This window comes from Haliaeetus leucocephalus, unplaced genomic scaffold (genome assembly GCF_000737465.1).
Source record: "Haliaeetus leucocephalus isolate CR32 unplaced genomic scaffold, Haliaeetus_leucocephalus-4.0 Scaffold450, whole genome shotgun sequence".
NCBI classification, from domain to species: Eukaryota; Metazoa; Chordata; class Aves; order Accipitriformes; family Accipitridae; genus Haliaeetus; species Haliaeetus leucocephalus.
This window is the reverse complement of record NW_010972886.1, coordinates 19,754,933-19,773,925: the sequence shown is the minus strand read 5'-3', so window position 1 is coordinate 19,773,925 and position 18,993 is coordinate 19,754,933. Positions and strand designations below refer to the sequence as shown.

Below are 18,993 nucleotides of genomic sequence, written 5' to 3'. Positions count from 1 at the left end.
TTGGGAGTTTTGAAAGGGGGGGGGGGGGGGCGGCGGGTAGAGAGGTGGGGGTTTGCACTGTATCCAGTGCAAACAATAGCAAGGCATATACACATCCCAGTACCCACAGGCAGGTACGTGTCATTGCGTTCTGATTTTTAGAGGGCAAAACCACAACCAAAAAGGTGACAAGGGAATTTTCTTCTGTCCACCCACGCTTATGCCTTTGTAGGATTGGGTACAAGAGAAAAGGCAAAAAGGGGACTGAAATGAGTAAGGACTAGAAAAGCGAATGTGAAGAAACTGCCATCACTTAATTCTCTAATCCTCTTGGAGGTAGTGGGGAATGCCACGCTGCTGTGTCTGCTGAAAGCGGAGCCAAAGCCTGCTGGAGTCAGTAAGATTATTGTGGGTGACTTCAGCAAATTTTAACACCAGGCTGATAGAACAGATCAGGCTGAACCCACGCTGACTTATACGCTTGAGCATTTATTTTTAATGACCTCATTGTTGTCACAAATCTGGTTTTGGCTGGGAGTCTTCCCTAATTTTATTTAACTGGCTTGAGTGCAATACAGTGCAAAGTGTCAAAATCTAAGGAGTGTCTGGCTAGAAAACAGCTTGGTTCACAAAGTAACCCACTGGCAACTACCCTTGGTAAGTGAACATATGCAGCCAATAACTGTGACTTCCTTGAAAGTTGTTTGGGTTTTTTTGGTGGGACTTTTTTTGTTTGTTTGGTTTTTAAACAAACAAAACAAAATAAGGCTTAGAGTTTGGGCCAGCAGGAACACAACCAAAAAATTTACTTCTATGTCATGACAAGTCAGACTCATAAAGATAGAGGCCAGACATCAGTCCAGGCTATTTTATGTGGAAAAAAGGAAGACAGCCAGCATTGGGGCAAGCAAGTCTGTTCTGTATGTTGAATGTGGAGAATGCAAACAACATGGCTTTAACATTTTGCAGCTGATTTAGGTGGTGTGAGTTTTCATCTAGGTTAACCTGAGAATCCAGCAGTCCCACTGCTTCTTCCTTCAATGCATGCAAGTCCATCCTTGCAGGTACCACAGGAGCAGCAGGTTTAGCACAGGTAAGGAAAGCAGCAGGGCAGCACTTGCTGAAGCCTGTTCCACCTGAAAACAGCCATCGGGGATAAAGACAGCAGCTGGGGGAACGCAGGTGTGCTATGGGCAGAGCTGGAGCGTGACGTGTCTAATGGCAACAGGGGACAACGTGATGGACAGAACACAAATATCAGCCCCAGCATTATTTAGCTGTCTTCAGCTCAAAGTGAAGATATGGAAGTCTTTAAACAGGCAACATACTTAAAGGACACTCTTCCTCCCCAGGAGGACATTAAAAAATTACAAAAATATAATGGCTCTGCATAAAAGGATTACAAATACCAGATTAAGTATTACATTAGGATTGATTTTAAAATGACTATCCTAACAAAAAAGCATCAGAGAAGTAATTGCAATCTCTGCATCAAAGGAGATTAAGTATCTTACTCAAAATACATGTTCTGTTGCACAGGACGTAAATGATAATTTTTCATGTTTGTCCAGCAGTCCTTTGAGTTTCCTGTGCCGGTCTTCATACTCCGATTAAAACTTGCTTTACTGAGCTAAAGCAAGAAGTTTTTCATAAGAAAGCTTAAATACTGTAGGAGCCAGCAATTCCCACAGCTCTGCCTTCTTCCCAAGAGAGATGGGAAAGGAAGAGGTGACCGTCCCTGGCTGCTGCCCCCAGCAAGCGGACACAGCCAAGGGCCATCGCTGAAACCACTGTAACCAAGCATAGGGCTTTCCTCAATTCTGACTGCATTACAAAATCACCTAAGACTCCATTATTGAAGAGAAGTTTAAAAAAACCCCAACCAAACAAGGAAGCCACAGAGTCTAACTTTACTCAAAGCAGCAGCCCATGGTATCACGATGTGCTCAGCAGCAAGCTGTCCGTATTGTGCAGCATCGCTAAAGCAAGCACGTTCAGGGCACTGGAAAATCATCACCCTAATGAGACAGCTCTGTGCTGTAGAAATGAGATGCGGCTGGTTTTTGACTCAGTGCAGAAATAAAGACAGGATACATCCAGAGTGACCTACATTTTCTGAGCGGCTGGCACAAGGGAGGCAGGTGTCCCGTTGGTGCACCCCGTTCCCATGGCTACACTGAACGATGGCAAATGAGAAGCATGAGGGACCACTAAGCACCGACACCGCTCCTTCACCCCTGCTCAGCTCAGCGTGCAGTGGAGCTCTGCCTGGGGAGAATCTCGACCTCGACTGTGCGTGCACACACACACACACACACTCTTCACACCGGCAGCGCAATGCATCCTGGGACCACATTCCGGACTTGCCCGAAGAAAGCTGGGAAAAGGGGAACCAATGCTGTACTGTCAAAAAGACTGAGATAACACAGGGATGAGGGCAGAGCCTGCAGCTGGGCAGATGAAGGCTGAGCAGCGACGGGGCAGGGAGGAAAGATAGCGCCCATCCCATTGGGCTTTTCCAGGGAAACCCGCAGTGATACCCAAACCATCCTTCCTCTGTGTCAGCAAAACCCTTACAAATTACTTGGCGAACCAATTTCCAACCCCCTGTCTCACAGAGCTAATGGGTGCCTATCGCCCAGTGTCCATGAGCGCGGTAGGGCTGGGGGTCTGCACAGGCATCAGTACACATCTGCTGGAACAAACTAAAAACCAGCAATATGCTACGAGAATGCCTAGACACCTGTACACTGTCAGGAACAACATTAAGATTGCAAAATGAAGCTCCCAAGCGGTGGGGAGGTCCTGGATTGCAGGCTGTACACTTGATCCTTTAGCAGTCAACAGCCCCAGACTCTCAAAATCCAGACCCTGGTTCCCTCCAAACTGAACATCCCAAACCAGCAACTTAGCGGGGTTGTTACTGTCCATAGCAGCATGCCCTCTTCTCAGAGAAGACATGAAAATAATTAATAGCAGTGAAGCAATCAGTTGATCAGCTCCGAAGAAGTATCTGGGGGAAATTAAAACACTATGGCTCCAAACCTGTAATATGGTTTCAGTGGCCCACTTTTCCTTCAAACGGAACTATTTTCAGCTCAGACCTAAACTATTGCTAAACTGTTCCTGCTCAGTTTTTCCTAGATTTTTGAAGTGTTTAGGGATTTACTTTTATCTTCGTGAAGCATCAGATTACGTTAAGTAACTCTGTACAGCCCCACCATGGGATTTCCTGGGGTCTTTGTGTTTTCACTTTTATTAAACAATAAGGAGAAGATGCCTTGGGAATCCCCTGAGAGGCCATCTACTGCATTCCCCCAAGGCCCCAGTTTGTAGAATTTGCTCCCTGGTTCTCTGGCTTCTGTTAAACCAGCTTTACCTTGACATCTTTCAGAAATAAACATGAAAGTATGGGCAAAGGGGGAGAGAAGAAAGAATAAATTTTTACTGAAATGAATAAAAACAGTTTAAGGGGAGGTCAATAAACATGAGAAACATGATGAAGACCTGCTAATCATCACTCCATTGTTCTCCCTACCCTTACAAAGCCCCTCTTACAGTCCAGTTTCCTCACACTCACAAAGAAATTTCCATGGAGACAATGCAACTCTGTGTCTATATCCTTTTTTCCCCCACAAAGTGCATTTTTGTGCATGCTTTGGTTTGATCACACGTTTGGTAACTGTATCACTGGAAGGTAAAAAACAGAATTAGAGGTTTATCACCCCAGTACAATACCCTTTCAAACCAGACTAAAGAGGCAGGTTGCTAAATGCTGGCAGTTGTCTATTTTCTCCATCAGTTTTTCTTTGACAATAGGTTACAAACAGTTACTCTGTTACAGGAGAAGGCAACACGTTTGTCATTGCTGCTTCTGCTTCCCGCTCCACCCAAGGGGCTGGACCAGGGCCACAGACAGTGAAGCTTGGGGGACCTTTCATTGGGATTCACGGAGCTGGCAGCTCGGGGTAGAAAGACACTAGGAAACTTCTCAGCTGATGACCGCTGTCTTGGACCCATACACCTTGTGACAGCCTCCGACAGCCGAGGAGTCACCCCCAAGTACCACAGTGCTAGAAAGGGTGAACCCAGCTGGGTCCTGCACCTTGGGGACACATGAGCTGGAGTGTGGTCAACAAATTTTCTTGGTCAATAAAATCGCTATGGAGAATGATGGAGCACCAACGGAATGAGGTATCTGTCTTGCTGCTTGCTAGAGGAGAAGAAACTGGATGTGTTTCTGTCGGGACAGCAGATGCTTACATTTAGTTCTCATTAAAAACGGATTTTCCTTTGTATTCTGAAGTAGACAGTTCATCTTGAAATTTCAGTCCTCCAAACCCCATTTTGATACATGTTAAAAGTATGTTCAGCTTATTCAGAACTGACAAAAAAAAAGCCTGTGGAAAAAAAACTATCTTGAGAGCGATTACGAAGCCCAAATCTAATTTAAAGTAGACTGGAAAATAACCCAACTCATAGTTTATGTAGTCAACTGTACGAGAATACTGTGTGATTTCATTGTTACTAATAATGAAAAAATACAGTCCAGGTCTCACCTCTTAAATAGCCTGGAAAAACACATTCAAAGGTATGGATCACACAGAGATTAAGAATGGTTTTAGCAACTCGTATTTTAATGGTGTCATTATAAACTTATTTCTGTAACTCAAGAGATTTTTGAAAAATTATTTTTGTCTGAAAACTGAAGAAATGTGAGGTTACAAGGTAGCAACATGCTGTTATAATCATCATCTTTTGCCTAGAGCGGCTGTACAGGAATCTGCTAGTTGTTTTTCAAGTAGAGAGGTGAATTTAACTGCAGATAGTTAATCCCTTCCTTAAACAACTCTCACAACACTTTTTTGTATTACCCATAGTACAGTTACAAGGGTGCCAACAGCCTATCATTATTTTTCAAGACTACATTACGATGTTTACACACTTCCTGTATGGATTAAGAGTAGTTAATTTAGGTCCTTGAATTAACAGATGATCAACAGTGGCCTTTTCCTGTCAAAACACAAAAACTGTTGGAGGCGCAGAGCACTGACTGCCAGGAAAACAAATAATCAGCACTTGGGATGCAAACACACACCGGCCGAGATGTGCATCAAGGTAGGTGTGAAATCCCACAGACAGTGCTATGTGACACGCTGACTGTGGCTGTGAAATGGACCCTGAAGTCATGACATCAAGCATCCAAAGGTAGGAAAGAGCAGACCAAAGGCTGCCTTGGATGCATGGACAGGTCTCCAAGACGGCATTCCTTGGGACCACTTCTCAGTTCCACCAACGCCATCCCTGGTGCCTCTTTCAAGCCCAGCCCAAGCCCTGCATTTGGACATTCAGAAGAGGGCACTACGCTAACCACCAACACCAGGGATGCACGAGAGCCACCATGTGCGGCACTGACCGCCGCGGTGCAGCGCATACGGGCTGCAGTGGTTTAAGACAATCCTGCTTCACTGCCGGACAGAAGCAGCTCACAGTCCATGTGATTTGACCAGAGCCAGGCAGGTGAAATCCAGCCTGCAGCTTCACCCCATACCTACAGTGGAGGAACTGAAGATCCTCTGAAGGGTCTCTCCCTCCACCAACTGCACAGAGGCTCTGGGTGACTAGCTGCTGCATGACACTACTTTGAGAGAAGGTTTATATGAATTTTTGGGAGCATTCTTGTGTGTGCTAAAAAATCCATCTCAGGTCCAGTGCTCACTTTCCAAAACATCCCAAAGCTCAACGTACCCATGGAATCTTGGAAGCCTTGAGCTTGCCAGACAAAGTCAATAGTGATGTTACTCAACAAATTTTTGCAGCCATTTAGTTGAAATAAAATCATAACACAGAGCACTCGCATTACAATATGCAATACAATCTAATTTATACTTAAAAAGAAATCATGAATCATTGCACATAGCTAATGGTGATTGGTCATTTAAGCTGACTAAAAATTAAGTGCTTCTAAACATTCATTAGAAGCAGGTATTTTCTTGGTTGCTTAAGAATGACTCTTCCACCCAAGAAGTACCAACTTGGCAGTTCTTAAATGAAGACGACATTAAAAAGGAAAAGAATTGTCTTCATCTACCTAAAAAAAGTCGAGGAACAGATCTGGAGGGACAGTGCTTCCCTCTGCGAGAATACTGCAGTTGCCAAAGGCAACGTCCTCTAACATTAGCTAAGTGTCTAATAGACTGACAGACCAGGGTTATTTAAATAAATTTATCTTGAGTATCTTTAATTTTGGCCTTACCCATGCACACCACTTACACTGACTTGTTTGGGGCAGAGATCACAAAACTCCAAGCCCAAAATTGTACAGATTTCTCAGGTCTTTACAATAGCATCTATTACCATTGTCTTGGCATATTTCTGAACTTTGAGGCAAATCCCTCGCCTGCCTGATGTCCTCCAGAATTCCCAGGAGGATCCAGGACACCCTGCAGCTGATAAATGAGAAGTTACAATCTTTAATATATTCAGGAAGAAAAATTCACTTTAGCAACTTAACTACTCGGGGGAATTCTAGAGATGCAAACTTTTTTTTATTAATCCAGTTGATAATCTTTTAAACAGAAAACCCTCTCTAATTTCTTTCTCCTACAGCTGTGTCATAAGGGGTGCCACAAGGATATCTGGGGGCAATTTCTGGGTTAAGACTTCACTTATTTTTGAAAGCAGTTACATGAATGTCCTCCCTCGACCTGCCAACCCTGCAGTGTCCTCGTGCTCAGGGGCGGAGGGCAGGGGACCCCAGCTGCCCAACAGCCTCAGCAAAGCTGGTCTGGCTGGAGTAAAGCAACTCACAGGAGTTTATTCACATGAAAGCATGCGCCTGCGCTCATGGGCTGCACCAGGGCTTTTAAAAAGGGTTTATGTAAAACTGAAGTAGGTTATACTCAGTGTAGTTACTGAAATTCACTCTCAATCACGATTGAGACCAGAAGTCCCTGTGGGCAGGAGGCAGCATCAGCCTGTGGTGAGTGCACTGAGCCCTGTCCACACTGCTAGGAGAAGAACCGCAAAGTCACAAAACTTACACAAAGGACGTGCAGGACCACAGCTCCGTGTCTCCTGTCCTCATTCGTGAAGATGTCATTGGGGAATTCATGGAGAGCTGCAAAAAGGGGGGACAAAAGAAAGCTCAGATGTTTAATCGGCTACCCAAAACCACCGCATGTGCTGTTAAGTAACGCAACGAAAATTTGTCCAAGCCCTTCTACCAGGCAGTAGTCCTACAACTACCACACCAGAGGCTCTTTGTTTCGCCTCCCTGTTAGTTTAGCTTAACTTGCCCTCTGGCAATTATAGCCTTTCCCCAAATGTTTACTGTGTAATTTGCTTCAGTGGCAACCACAATGTTGTGCACCTAAAGCCACCTTGGGGATGGCCTATAAATCCCAAGAGCACAGCATACTGCACTCTCCTGAAAATGTTCAAGGGAAACAGCATTGCACGGAGTAGGTGGTGATGGGTCGCTCTCACGAAAATGGATGCGTAAAAGCCTCCCCCCAAGCCCCCGTCACCACCTCCCCATCAGTAGGGCACAGGTAACATGTTCTCATCTCTGGCAGGACCTAACGCTCTCCAGATGGGCAACGACTTCCTCAAGTGCCCTTCCCAACAGCAGGCACAGCAGAGGCCTTGTGGCAAACCACCTCTCAGCTGTTTTCATTCTTTACCCTGCCCTGGTGTCTCTCACTGCCTCCACTGAACTAGTAACAGCATCAAGATACTGGACTTTCCTGTACATGAAACACTCTGACGATAACCTGCTGTGTGTTAGATAGCCAGCCAGTAGCTGAAATGGGACACCACCCAGGACAGTGGCAGATTTGGAAATTTCAGATCAAAATGAATCCTGCCTCTACCTCCAGACTTCACTCTGCCTCCTCAGAGACGTCCTCAACACAAACAAGACATGATGTATGACGTTAGTGATGCAAAGAAGGTTTTGACAAAGACATATCAAGTATTTTGGGGAAAAAAAGCAAGGGTACAATTCCTCTTTGGAATTGCAAAGATTTCCATCAGGAAGGCTTCGTGTTACTGCAAAGCCCCACAAGATGTAACCCTACGTGCAAGGGCAAGCTGGACTCCTCCTGAAGACAACAGTTCAACAGGGTGACACGTTTGAAATCCTGGAAGCAAGTTTTCTGTGAAGGTGCCATGACATGCCCTGTGCCATGAGAAGGGGTGAGAGTTCCCACCTTCCCCAAAGGCCATCAAGCAGTCTGTGTAAAATGGCCAGGCTTCAGCCACAGAACCATGGCAAGGCAACAGCTGTTGCCCACAAATGCAAGGATGGTGTCCGAGGACTCCCTCGGCACAGCCTGTACATGTTTCCAACAGCAGCTTTTTACCTGCAGTAAACTCAAAGGCAAAGCTGTGATTGCTCCAAATGAAGGATATATGCCTTTACTCTGCAGTAAGGCTGTAGGACTCGGGCAGACTCGATGGTCTAATTAGCTTCAGAAAGAGCATCTGTTGGTAGAAGTGAACCATGAAGAAACTTCATGCAGAAACATAATTATTTCAAATAATGATATGATAGAGCAGGGAAAAAAACAGCAACCCAAATCAGATGCTGTTTCTCTCAGTAAAGCTGCCCATTGGCAGGGCAAGTGGATCCTGTTTCTGACCTCACCGATCTTCTCATGACCACAATCTCCTCAGTGGTCTACCACACCTTGCTGGAGCTGAGCTCACACAATGGAAAAAGAGAAGGCATTCTACATGGTCAGAAGGTGATGTGCTAAAGATGCTAACCCCCCTCCAACTCCTTCCACCTTCTGAAGTTACAAGGTGGCACATTTTGGAAACAGGCAGAAGTACTTTTACCACACAGCATGTTATAAAATGGAGGATTCCATTCCCCAGGGATGCTGTGACAGGCAACAAAGTAGGAAAGGCCCAAAGGGAGATCCTCCATGGATTGTCTGTTGGTGACACTAAGTATGGTAATCTAAATGCAAACTCCAGTCGCTGTAAACCCTGTCTTGAGCAGTCAGCAAGGGTATACATGGGCAGAAGGACTGATCTTTATGTGCTCTGTTGCTTACACTTCTCCCTAAGCATCCCCTACCAGCCACTTCCAGAAGCAGGATGCTGGGCTAGGTGGCCATTATGTCAGCTTCCTGATTTGGGCAGTTTTCTAAACAATCAAGAGAGAAGAGAGGCACATTTTGAAATCTGCAGTGAGAGGTGATGGAAGCAGAGCCATGACCTCCTGGTTGCTCAAGCATTCACGCTTTTGCTCCCTTCCTCCTTACAGCAGAGAAAAGCACCAGCTCCGAAGTAACAAGCTTACACCAAGAGGAGGTTTGCACTTCACCTTGGCTTTATCACCCAGTTTAAGACCATCAGAGTCATAAAGTCTTAGAAATGACACACTAACAAGCATATGGGACAGATGATGGCCTACTATGCCAACCCAGAAAACAGCTCAGCAATTTAGTTTGTTCAATGTGCCTTCATTAAGAGCAATATATTTTTGTTAGATGAGCAGTTCTCTTTCCAAAGTCAAGTAATCAGTATAACAGTTGAAAACAGCATGCAATACGGTCGGATAACCTTTGTTGCAAATATGGTGTTGCAAGTCATTTAAAGACAAATTACGTCCATTTACTCAAATACTTTATTACTGTTCTGGATGTTAATTGGATTATAAAGCACTTGAAGACAGTCTGCCAATTAGGCTGTAAGAATGGCTTTTGGTTATAAACTAAAAAGCCAGTGTGAAGATGATGTTCTGGCATTCCAGGTGCTTCTCAGTAATTCCAGATTTGAATTGATCAATTAACAACTAAAGTAATGGCTTTCTTCTAATGGTCAGTACTGCACATTCAGCCTTGAGTTGTGTGCTGAAAAAAAAATCAAGCTCCATTTTTCCTGCTTTCACATCATTATCATTAATAAAACTCCAGCAATTGGAATTTAATTAGCAATTCCATAGATGATTAAATGGAAAAACAACGCAGCTCACTCTCACAGCTTTGCTGCCTGTGAAGCAATAACTGAGCAAAACACAGCTACGTCTTAATTTTGTTACTAATGCAAGCAAGAAATCTACCCAGGCACTGTATCTGAGGAGGAAAACCTTCTTTTTTACATAAGCAGTCTTTTAACCAAAGATTCAGGTTAATACTGTTAATTGTATTCCTGTGCATCAGTAAACATTATAATGAGTCCTAAAAACTAGTGGGAGCTACTGGAGCAGTACAGACAGCACCTTTAATATTCACCTTACGATGAAGTAGCACCAGCAGTACCCTTGAGCGCGTGACAGACAACGTCGCAGACACAGATCGCACCAGATGAGAGAGCGGGCTCTGCGCCACAGCTTGCCGAGAAGCCTGGCGTGGTCACTCACCATCGGCTCGCGGTTTACACCGCTCATCTGGTGTGCGTGGTCCCAGAGGACCAGGACCTGGCCATGCCTAACCTCCGACCGGGCTGGGGAAGCCCTGGTCCAGAGGGGCTCCGGGTAGGTGGGAAGTCTGGAGAGGGCAAGGGGAGCAGGGGCTGCCGGCACCTCCCAAGAAAAATGCCCAGTGTGGGGGCCAGCCTGAACTGCACAGGGGGCACAAGGTTTTGGCCTTTTATGAGAACTAGCAATACCCATGACTTTTTATAATAAATTGGGATTCACCTGCCAGGGATTGTACCTATTTTCTTCTGAAGCAGAGCTAGTACTGCCAGGATGCCCTTCACCCTCCCACCCCCGCCAACACATGCACTGTGTCAGATATGCACAAAGCTGCCAAAAGCACGTTTAGGTGTGCCACCTAAAGAAACTAGTCAGACGGGTACCAGCACAAAGACAGGAGTTTAAAAAAACAAACAAACAAAAAACCAGAAACAACACAAAACGCTATGGAAGATGCAAGACGATGAAGTTAAAATAGCTGGAAAGGATTCCTCTTTCCTCAGCAAAGTATCATTATGTAAAAATCAAATGTTTTCATCACAGTTTAGTTTAAGAAATGTTCCTGACCATTCACCAGACCATAAGACATTGCAAAGGAAACATGGGGAGGTATGTTTTTAGCAATGGGCAAAATGGTTTGCTAACACACACACACACGCATATGGTTCCCTCTCCCTCCTGCAGCTGCCTAGGAGATATTACCATGACAATTTGTAACAGACAGAAACGATGAAAATCCAATCCCTTTATCAAGAGTCTCTAGGAGGTTCAAGGAGACTGAAGCACACCTAAGGTAAAAGCATACAGAAAAAACACAGTATAAAAATAGAGTAAGCTTGTTGCTACTGGCAAAGGTGGGGGAATCCTAGCCATCCTTTCTCTGCAGAGCAGAAACATCTAATCCTCCCTCAGCTTCAGGTTCCCACCCCCGCGCTGTAATGAAATGCACCTTCTTATCTGAGAAAATCTAAGGTGTCCATCACTGCATTCTCTATGACATCGTCTGCACACAAACGCTTTTAGTGGCTTACAGTTCAATGTATTATAAAATTAATTATAAAATAATGTATGCAAATTTGAAATCTGCTGTATTTTAATTAGATGCATCAGGTGCAGATGAGTACAGATAAGAGGAGAGCTTTGCAAAACACAGGAGCTTCTTTCTAAGAAGAAATAAAGGGTGTTGCTGGAACACCACTCCAACAACAGCTGCCCTATTTAGCTAGTATAAAAGCTCATACAGTGTGTTATTTTGCTTAAAAGAGTCCTCAGCTTTTGTACAGAAAATAGGAGCAGATTTTGCCAGGCTTATTTTGATTGCACTGAGAAAAAAAACAACCACCCTGTCAATGAACCTAAACTCAAAGAGTTAAACATTTCTGCCTAATTGACCCACTCTCATCCTGCAGACTTTGTAGCTATTGGGCCTGCAAACTGCAGATGGGCAGGATCTTCACACGAACTCAGCACCTCCACAGACATTTTCTGCATGGGCATTAGGTACAATGCTCATTGCCAAGACCAGGCCCATACCCTTGCAGCAGCACTGCAGCATCCAACACTAACAGCATTTCTACCGCAGACGTGAATTCCAGCCTTCAGATGCACGCAACACAGTTTTAGTTTTCAGTTAATGAGGTACGTTCTCAGCAAACAAAGCGCAAGAGTGTGCAACTCAACACAATGCTTCTTTTAGGATACAGTTCAATCTTGTATTGGCAAATTGTAAAATTACTAGTAAATATTAGGATTATTAGAATTTGAAAGTAACTGGAACTAGATGACTATTAGCAAGGTATGGATTAGCTGTGTAACGGAGGCTAAATAATAAAGGAACAGATCAGCAGTAGGTGTAAAAAGTTGCACTCCGTAGCATTAGCCAAGGTCCTGACAGCAAGACTTCAGATGTTTAGACAGGTAGTGGCTGTTATACAGAACGGGGAGCCCACACCTTTCAAGAGCGGGGCATATGGCACCTACTGCAGCCCACGGCACAACCCCAGCAAGTACAAAGCAGCAGCAGACCTGCTGCTACTCGCTCACATAAGAGCATTCACAAGGGTATCACAGTATGTGCTCCCCTCACCAGATTTAGAGGAAAATGTTGTACCCATGCTTGACAGGGAAACGTTATTTCAGTCATAATACAATGAGTTGGAATAAATTCTTGTCCTTTTATTCTCAATCAGTGCGCGATTCATTAAAACTGGAACCCTGTTCAGCCTTGGCTTCAGCTGACTTACGAAATGATCTGCATTACCACTCTGTTCAGAGGATTTGCCGGTGCAGTACAAATTTCCCTCTGTTCTGCACAGTCAAGCTACTCCAGGCAGTTCGCACGCTGTGCCAAGGACAGATGCGCAGAGAAGATGCTGCTGTACCATTCCTCTGGATGGCAGCAGGGAGTGTTAACGCTTTCAAAACCCTTTAACCTGCCATTCCTTTCCCTCTCTTATTTAATGTTTCCACCTTTCCAAAAGGATTCTTTTTTCAAAAAAAACCCAACACTGTACTGGATCAATAGTTCTCAAAGCTGCAACATACGCTTATTTTTAAAAAAAGTCTTTATATTGCTAGCCAGTGTACCTACCCTAGGGAAAAGAAACCCCTTGGGAAATCTGCCATAGCTTTCATAGAAGAAGGAAGAACTAGGATGTTCAGCCTAGGCAATGAATTATCAGCAAAGAAAACCGTCAGAAATTTAAAAACTCGGTTCATTTTCTCACACTGCCCCCATAATTCTTTCATGGTCAGAGGTAAGTCACATCAGTGCCAGGCACTGCAATCCCGAAGCATCCAAATACCTAGTGGGGAGAGGCCCAGCCTAGATTTGTATACAGCTTTCTAGGATAACTACTCTGCCCAGTGGCTCCCTTCTTTCCCAAGAGCTCTTCAGAAGTGAGCTGCACATCCCATTACAGGGTAGAAGACAAGGCTACAGAAAGGCATGACTTGAAAAAACTACATGAGTGGGCTGGATTAGAAACCAGGATTTAGATACGTAACTCCAACAATTAGGCATCACTGGTATTCACAATATCAACGCTACCTCAGCTGTCATTTCAAGTCCCAGAGTCAACTATACTTCTGCAGCTGGAAAAACACACAGACATGTAGCTGTGCCAAGCAGCTGGGCACAAGCTCTTGTCTAAGCCCAGATGACAGATCGTTTACTCCTGTGCCCAGCTCGAGGTGCTCAGAGCGTGCCAGCTCGCAACAGGAAAGCAAACACATTATTAGCAACAACCACAACAGGAACAGAGAACTCAAGGGAACATCGTTATGCCACTGCACAGAGGCATGTGGTGCTGTATCTTAGGCAGCGCCTATCGTGCTTGCCTTCCCATCTTGGCAGGGATGCAGTGCAGCTGCAAACGGCTCAGAGAGCCGCAACGGGATCCGCCGGGAGGATGGACAAGCCGCTGAGCATGAAATGCTGGAATAGAGACCACCTCTTCAACCTGAAAAAGGCGGAGCGGAGCAGGGCTTTCTGAACTTGAGTGGCAAGGAGAGAGAGAAAAGGGACCAACTGCTCACCAGCTCTCCTGGTGTATAAATGAGAGGGGCCAGCAGGAAGCAGGTCCACAGCCACAGCAGCCCTTCGAAACCTCACAGCACACGCAGACAGCTCAGCTTGTCAACACAGGGTGCTGCAAATCTGATTTTTTCCATGCCTTCACAAAGCTAACTGACAAGCCAGTGGGAGAAAAGAAGTCCATCAAAGACCAGTAACATAAAGATTGTTCCTGTAGCTCGGGAAGTCCCTGTACACTGAACAGCTGCAGCTGGGGAAAGTGCATCAGGAAGTGTCCCCACATTTGCTCAATAGGTTTCTTTGACTTCTACTGTTGTCATCTATGAGGGACAGACGTTAGTGGAGTAGACCTTGTGATGTGACCCCAGACAACATTTTCTGAATCAATGCCAACAGCTTTTTACACAGGGAAATAAAAATAAACTTTAAAACAATTAAGTTACCTTCCCTCCCCTCCCTTGCCATCCTCAAATTCATGATTTTAAACTCAGGCTCAAGATTTTTGACTGCTTCAGGGTTAGCAATAAAATTACATTCACCACCTGCCTGCACACTGTCTAGCCCAATTCCCTGTCCTCCAACAGCATCCCCTGAACAGTATCAACTCTGACAGCACCGTAGGCCCTACCAAATATACAGGACAGTAACTGCTACATCCCTGAAGCCTGTCCCTCACACGGACCAGTGACCCGCCGGGGTGAGCCTGCAGATGTGAGGAGGCGAGGGGGCTCAGGAACTCCTGGATATGTTCAGCTTCACAGCTACCACTGCCTGGAGACTGGCTCGGTGGTGGACAGCCCCACGCTCCACTGCACGCCAGTCCCTGCAGCCAAACCCCATGGGAACAGCTTTAGATCACGTGGTACGGGAGAGCAAGGGACTGTGAAAATCTTTAGTTGTCTTTAAAAGCAATAAGGATCAGTCAAATTCTCTCTGAGAGGAAGGTGGAGTACTTTCTTTATATATATATAAATGTTTTACTTTCTACCAAGTAAAAATGGTGTTTGCATTACAGTGGCACGATCTAAAATTCAAGACAGCCAAACTATGCTGATATATCAATAATAAAGCATTTTGCTAAGGTTTTACTCGTGTCACCATTTAACTGCTGAAAACAAGCAGCTGAAACAGCATGAGGGTACAGCACACCCTTATAAATCATGCAGCGCTCCCCTCCCCCAGCCGATGGCACCATCCCATACCTTGAGATGGCTTTACAAGGGTCGGCTCTTACCAAGCAATGGATGTTCAGATAGCATTTTCTGTACCTCTGCAGTAATGAATTTCTAATTACCAAAAATTAATCATTTATGGTGGATGTTCAGGCAGTGATGAGCTTATGCACGCTTCCAGTTCCTTGGGTTACTACGTGTTGATTTGCTCACACAGAGGAGTAGCGGGCTTACACCCAGCACAAGGGATGCCGACAGCACACACAGTGAACAAAAACGTTTTTATATTTTTCCAGGCTGGGTGTTCAGCAATCATCAACAATGCACCCAGAGCATTACTGTCATGGCAGGGAGACTTGCTACAAGTCAACTTCAGCGAGCCCACTGCAGACCAGCTCTGACCGACAGCCAAAATCTTCCCTTCAGTACACCTGGGTGGGTGCCAGATCACCTTTTAAAGGGAGAGAGCGTGCACGGAGAAGCATGGGGCCACCCAAGGTTTCCTGGAGAAGGGGAAGCAGGGTGAAGTGACACCGCTTCGCGTGTATGGAATAATTACTGGACGTGACATAGAAACTAAACCTATATTGAAGGTACGGCATTGTTCACACATTAAGGAAAGGTATAACATCAAAGAAGCTTTCAGGGTGGAATGCAACTGGTACGCAAGGAATCCGCTCCATAGTGGTTCCCTAGACAACATTGCCTGCAAACCGGCACGGAAGGTGGAATGGGGTGAAGACTCTGTGGCCAGGCTCTGTGAATCACTGCAGAGATGGGAACTTCACGGTACTATGGTACTGATAAACTGCATATTTGACCCCCTGGGCCAACTGTCTGTCATGTTTTGACAAAATGCTGTCCTTTGTGCAAACTTTGCTCATTATAATGTCATTATAATACCAAAACACACCTCCATCCCAAAGACTACCCACCTCCAAGGTGCAACCACCCCCTCACTGAGCCTGCGCTCTGAATTTTTGTTAATCTATACCTTTAAAAGTGAAGTGAGAGAATTTTATACCAATCATAATAAAGGTATGTATGACTAGAGTCACTCAAGCTCCACCCTGAAGGTAAAGAATTGTATAAAAATGGCCTAAGAAATGGGGAATGCTAGGGAAGGCATCATCAAAAACAAGTCAGGGAAGATACCATCGCAGACTACCTCTGACTCCAGGGATCAGTCGACGGGCTGAGCCTCTCTTCCCCCCTATAGGGACGCCTTTGAGTAAGATCTGGACTATACTCAGTGCTTACTCGGAAAACTTAGAAACCTCTATTCATAGAGTCACTTTTCTGATTTCACGCGGCGTATTATTCATAATCTGAGTATTTGCACATGCTTTTGCAGGCAGTGTATTTATCACTGGCAATCCATAAGAAGCTGTATTTTTGTTGCTTTAATAAACCGCACTATTCATTAAGCTAGCCGTAAAAGTTTCTCACTGGGTGCTGCCAAACTCTCCAAGTCTGGCTGTGTGAGTCCATGGAGCGTGACTAGGCTGAAAGTGCAGTGCGCTATTAGTGCATCTGTAATCGTGAGAGTTCAATAAGTTAAACGCGACCAGGCTAATAGTGCCAAATTAGATATCACTCAGAATCTAAACCTAGTCGCCCCCAGCCCCTCTGATATCTGAGGATAAGCTGGAATGCAAGGGGGTTTGTTTTCTGCTAAATTACTTCACCCTTTCACGTGACCGAAAATTGAAGTAGTCGGCAGGACTGCCATGGATAAACTGCTGCAAAAACATGACTGTGCCTTTTCCCTGGCTGGGAAGGAGTGGGCCCAGAAATTTTGGAAGGATGAAGAGAAAGTGGTAGAGCACATTGAGCAGTGTCAGGCTGTGCAAAAGCTCAGAGCAGGAAAAGGTAAAGGTGTTATTTGTGCTGTCTTAGGTGCCTGTTTATCTTGTGCTCAACAAGAAGCTAAAGAAGCCCCTGCTCCCAGTCAGATTTCTGCCATAGAATATGCAACTCTGAAATCCGAAAATGAGGTGTTAAAGTCATCATTGGCCTTTGAGAGGGAGACAGGAGAAAAACTAGGAACCCGAACTGATAAGCTTGTGAGTGAAAACAATAAACTTGTGTGTGAAAATAGTAATCTTAAGCAACTTTTGGAAAGGGTGAGTTGGTTATTAGATAATATGCAACCTTCTGTTCCAGTCAAACAGATTTGTAGATTAATGCGTAACCCAAATTTTGAAACTCGGACTGCAGAAATTTGGCCCGACAGTGACAATGATGAGGTACACCCTACTGTGCGTACCATCCCTGGGTCACGATCCGAGTTGATGAAAATACAAGAGAAATATTCAAGGCAGCCAGGAGAGTCTGTGGTTGAGCATATGTGGCAACTGTCTCTTGAAGGGGGAGACTGTATTATGTTAGATGAGGAAGAAGCAGGAGGCTATTGGGGGCCAGGACTATTTTTAACCACCAAGCCAGGAGGTCTTAATTATTCCTTAACTGCACAAGCAGCATATTGAGCAGGTGGTATTGATCCTCAAGAGATAGGGGAACCACTGGAGATTAGAGCCACGGGCTATTCTGATATGGCTGCAGCAGTACAGAAAGCAGCATGTATACAAGCAATATACGAGAGAGACGAGTTAAGAAAATCCCCAATGTTGGCTCCTATTGACCCAGCACAATTAACCCCTCTCATTTGCAGCCTTCCTGACTGTCTCAAGACATTTGTAGCAAATACTGAAGATCGTATAAGAGCTGCCCTTGAAGACGCTAACTGCAATCGTAGCCGAAGTCAGCGCACACACATACCCACCTGGAGTGAATTTGTACGAGAAATAGATAGGTATGGACGCCGAATGGGTTGGGTCAGTTCATCCAGTGGAAAACCCACCCATCAAGCCCAGTGAGTTCGCCAAGTCCATACCCCAAAACCTCAATCTGATGGGAGGTTCAGATCTAATTCAGAACAGAGTGAGTTGTGGCATAAAGCCCTAGATCTAGGTGTGCCTCGACAATTTTTACGCCGTGTCTCTACAGAGGATCTCCGTGCATTAGGCCAGTCTTTATCTAGAAAGAATAACTCAGTCAGGGAAAAATGTTTACCTAGAGAACCCCCGACCCATAAAAAAGGTGTGCCTTCCACATCAGAACAAAACCTGATTGATTTGACAGAACCCCAGCAAAAAAACTTCCATCCCTGGGGAGGGCAGTGAGCCACCCTACCCGGCAGGTATTAGCAATTCAGTGGCTCTCTGACAACCATTATGAACCTATCATTGCCATTCCTGCTGGATCCTGGAAAATATTAACAGAATTTCTTATTGATTCCAGGGCACAAATGTCAGTAATCACTAACGAAACGGCACAAACCCTGGGTGTAAGACCTGGCCAACGCAGAGTCAAATTCACAGGGATTGATGATGTGGTAAAGAAGTGCCCTACCACAAAAATTGCCCTCTGGTTACCAGGGGAGCGGAGATTAACCAGGGCAGAGGCATTAGTTGGTGCTGCACATACTAATCTCTTGGGATTTGACATACTGCTTGGGTGAATGTGGAAACTCCCAGATGCGACTGTGTAGAGTTTTGCAGGAAATGGAGAAAAATCGGGCACAATGAGATTAAGTCTGTTAGAAACGTCTATACCTTTACCTTCCTCCAAACTCACCAATGTTCAGCAATATCCGTTGCCTGCAGCAGCACTCACAGGGATTGATGGGGTGGTAACAGAATTGGAAAAAAGAGGTATCATTAAAAGGACTCATCCACCTTATAATTCACCCGTGTGGCCAGTGAAGAAACCAGCTGGACAATGGCGTTTCACAGTAGATTATCAACAGTTGAATGCCAACACTGCGCCTTTAACCCCGCAGTTCCAAATATTGCCGAAATAGTGACACTGAT

The 18,993-nt window shown here is 45.1% G+C and overlaps 1 protein-coding gene across 1 annotated transcript in view; it reads right to left on the bottom strand.

The window, feature by feature from the left end:
• SLC24A3 (solute carrier family 24 (sodium/potassium/calcium exchanger), member 3) overlaps positions 1-18,993 on the bottom strand; it is a 262,150-nt gene that overhangs the window by 64,574 nt on the left and 178,583 nt on the right. Inside the window, exon 3 of the mRNA XM_010575076.1 lies at positions 7,023-7,099. Coding sequence (XP_010573378.1) covers positions 7,023-7,099 — 77 coding nt within the window. The remainder of the gene's footprint in view (positions 1-7,022; positions 7,100-18,993) is intronic.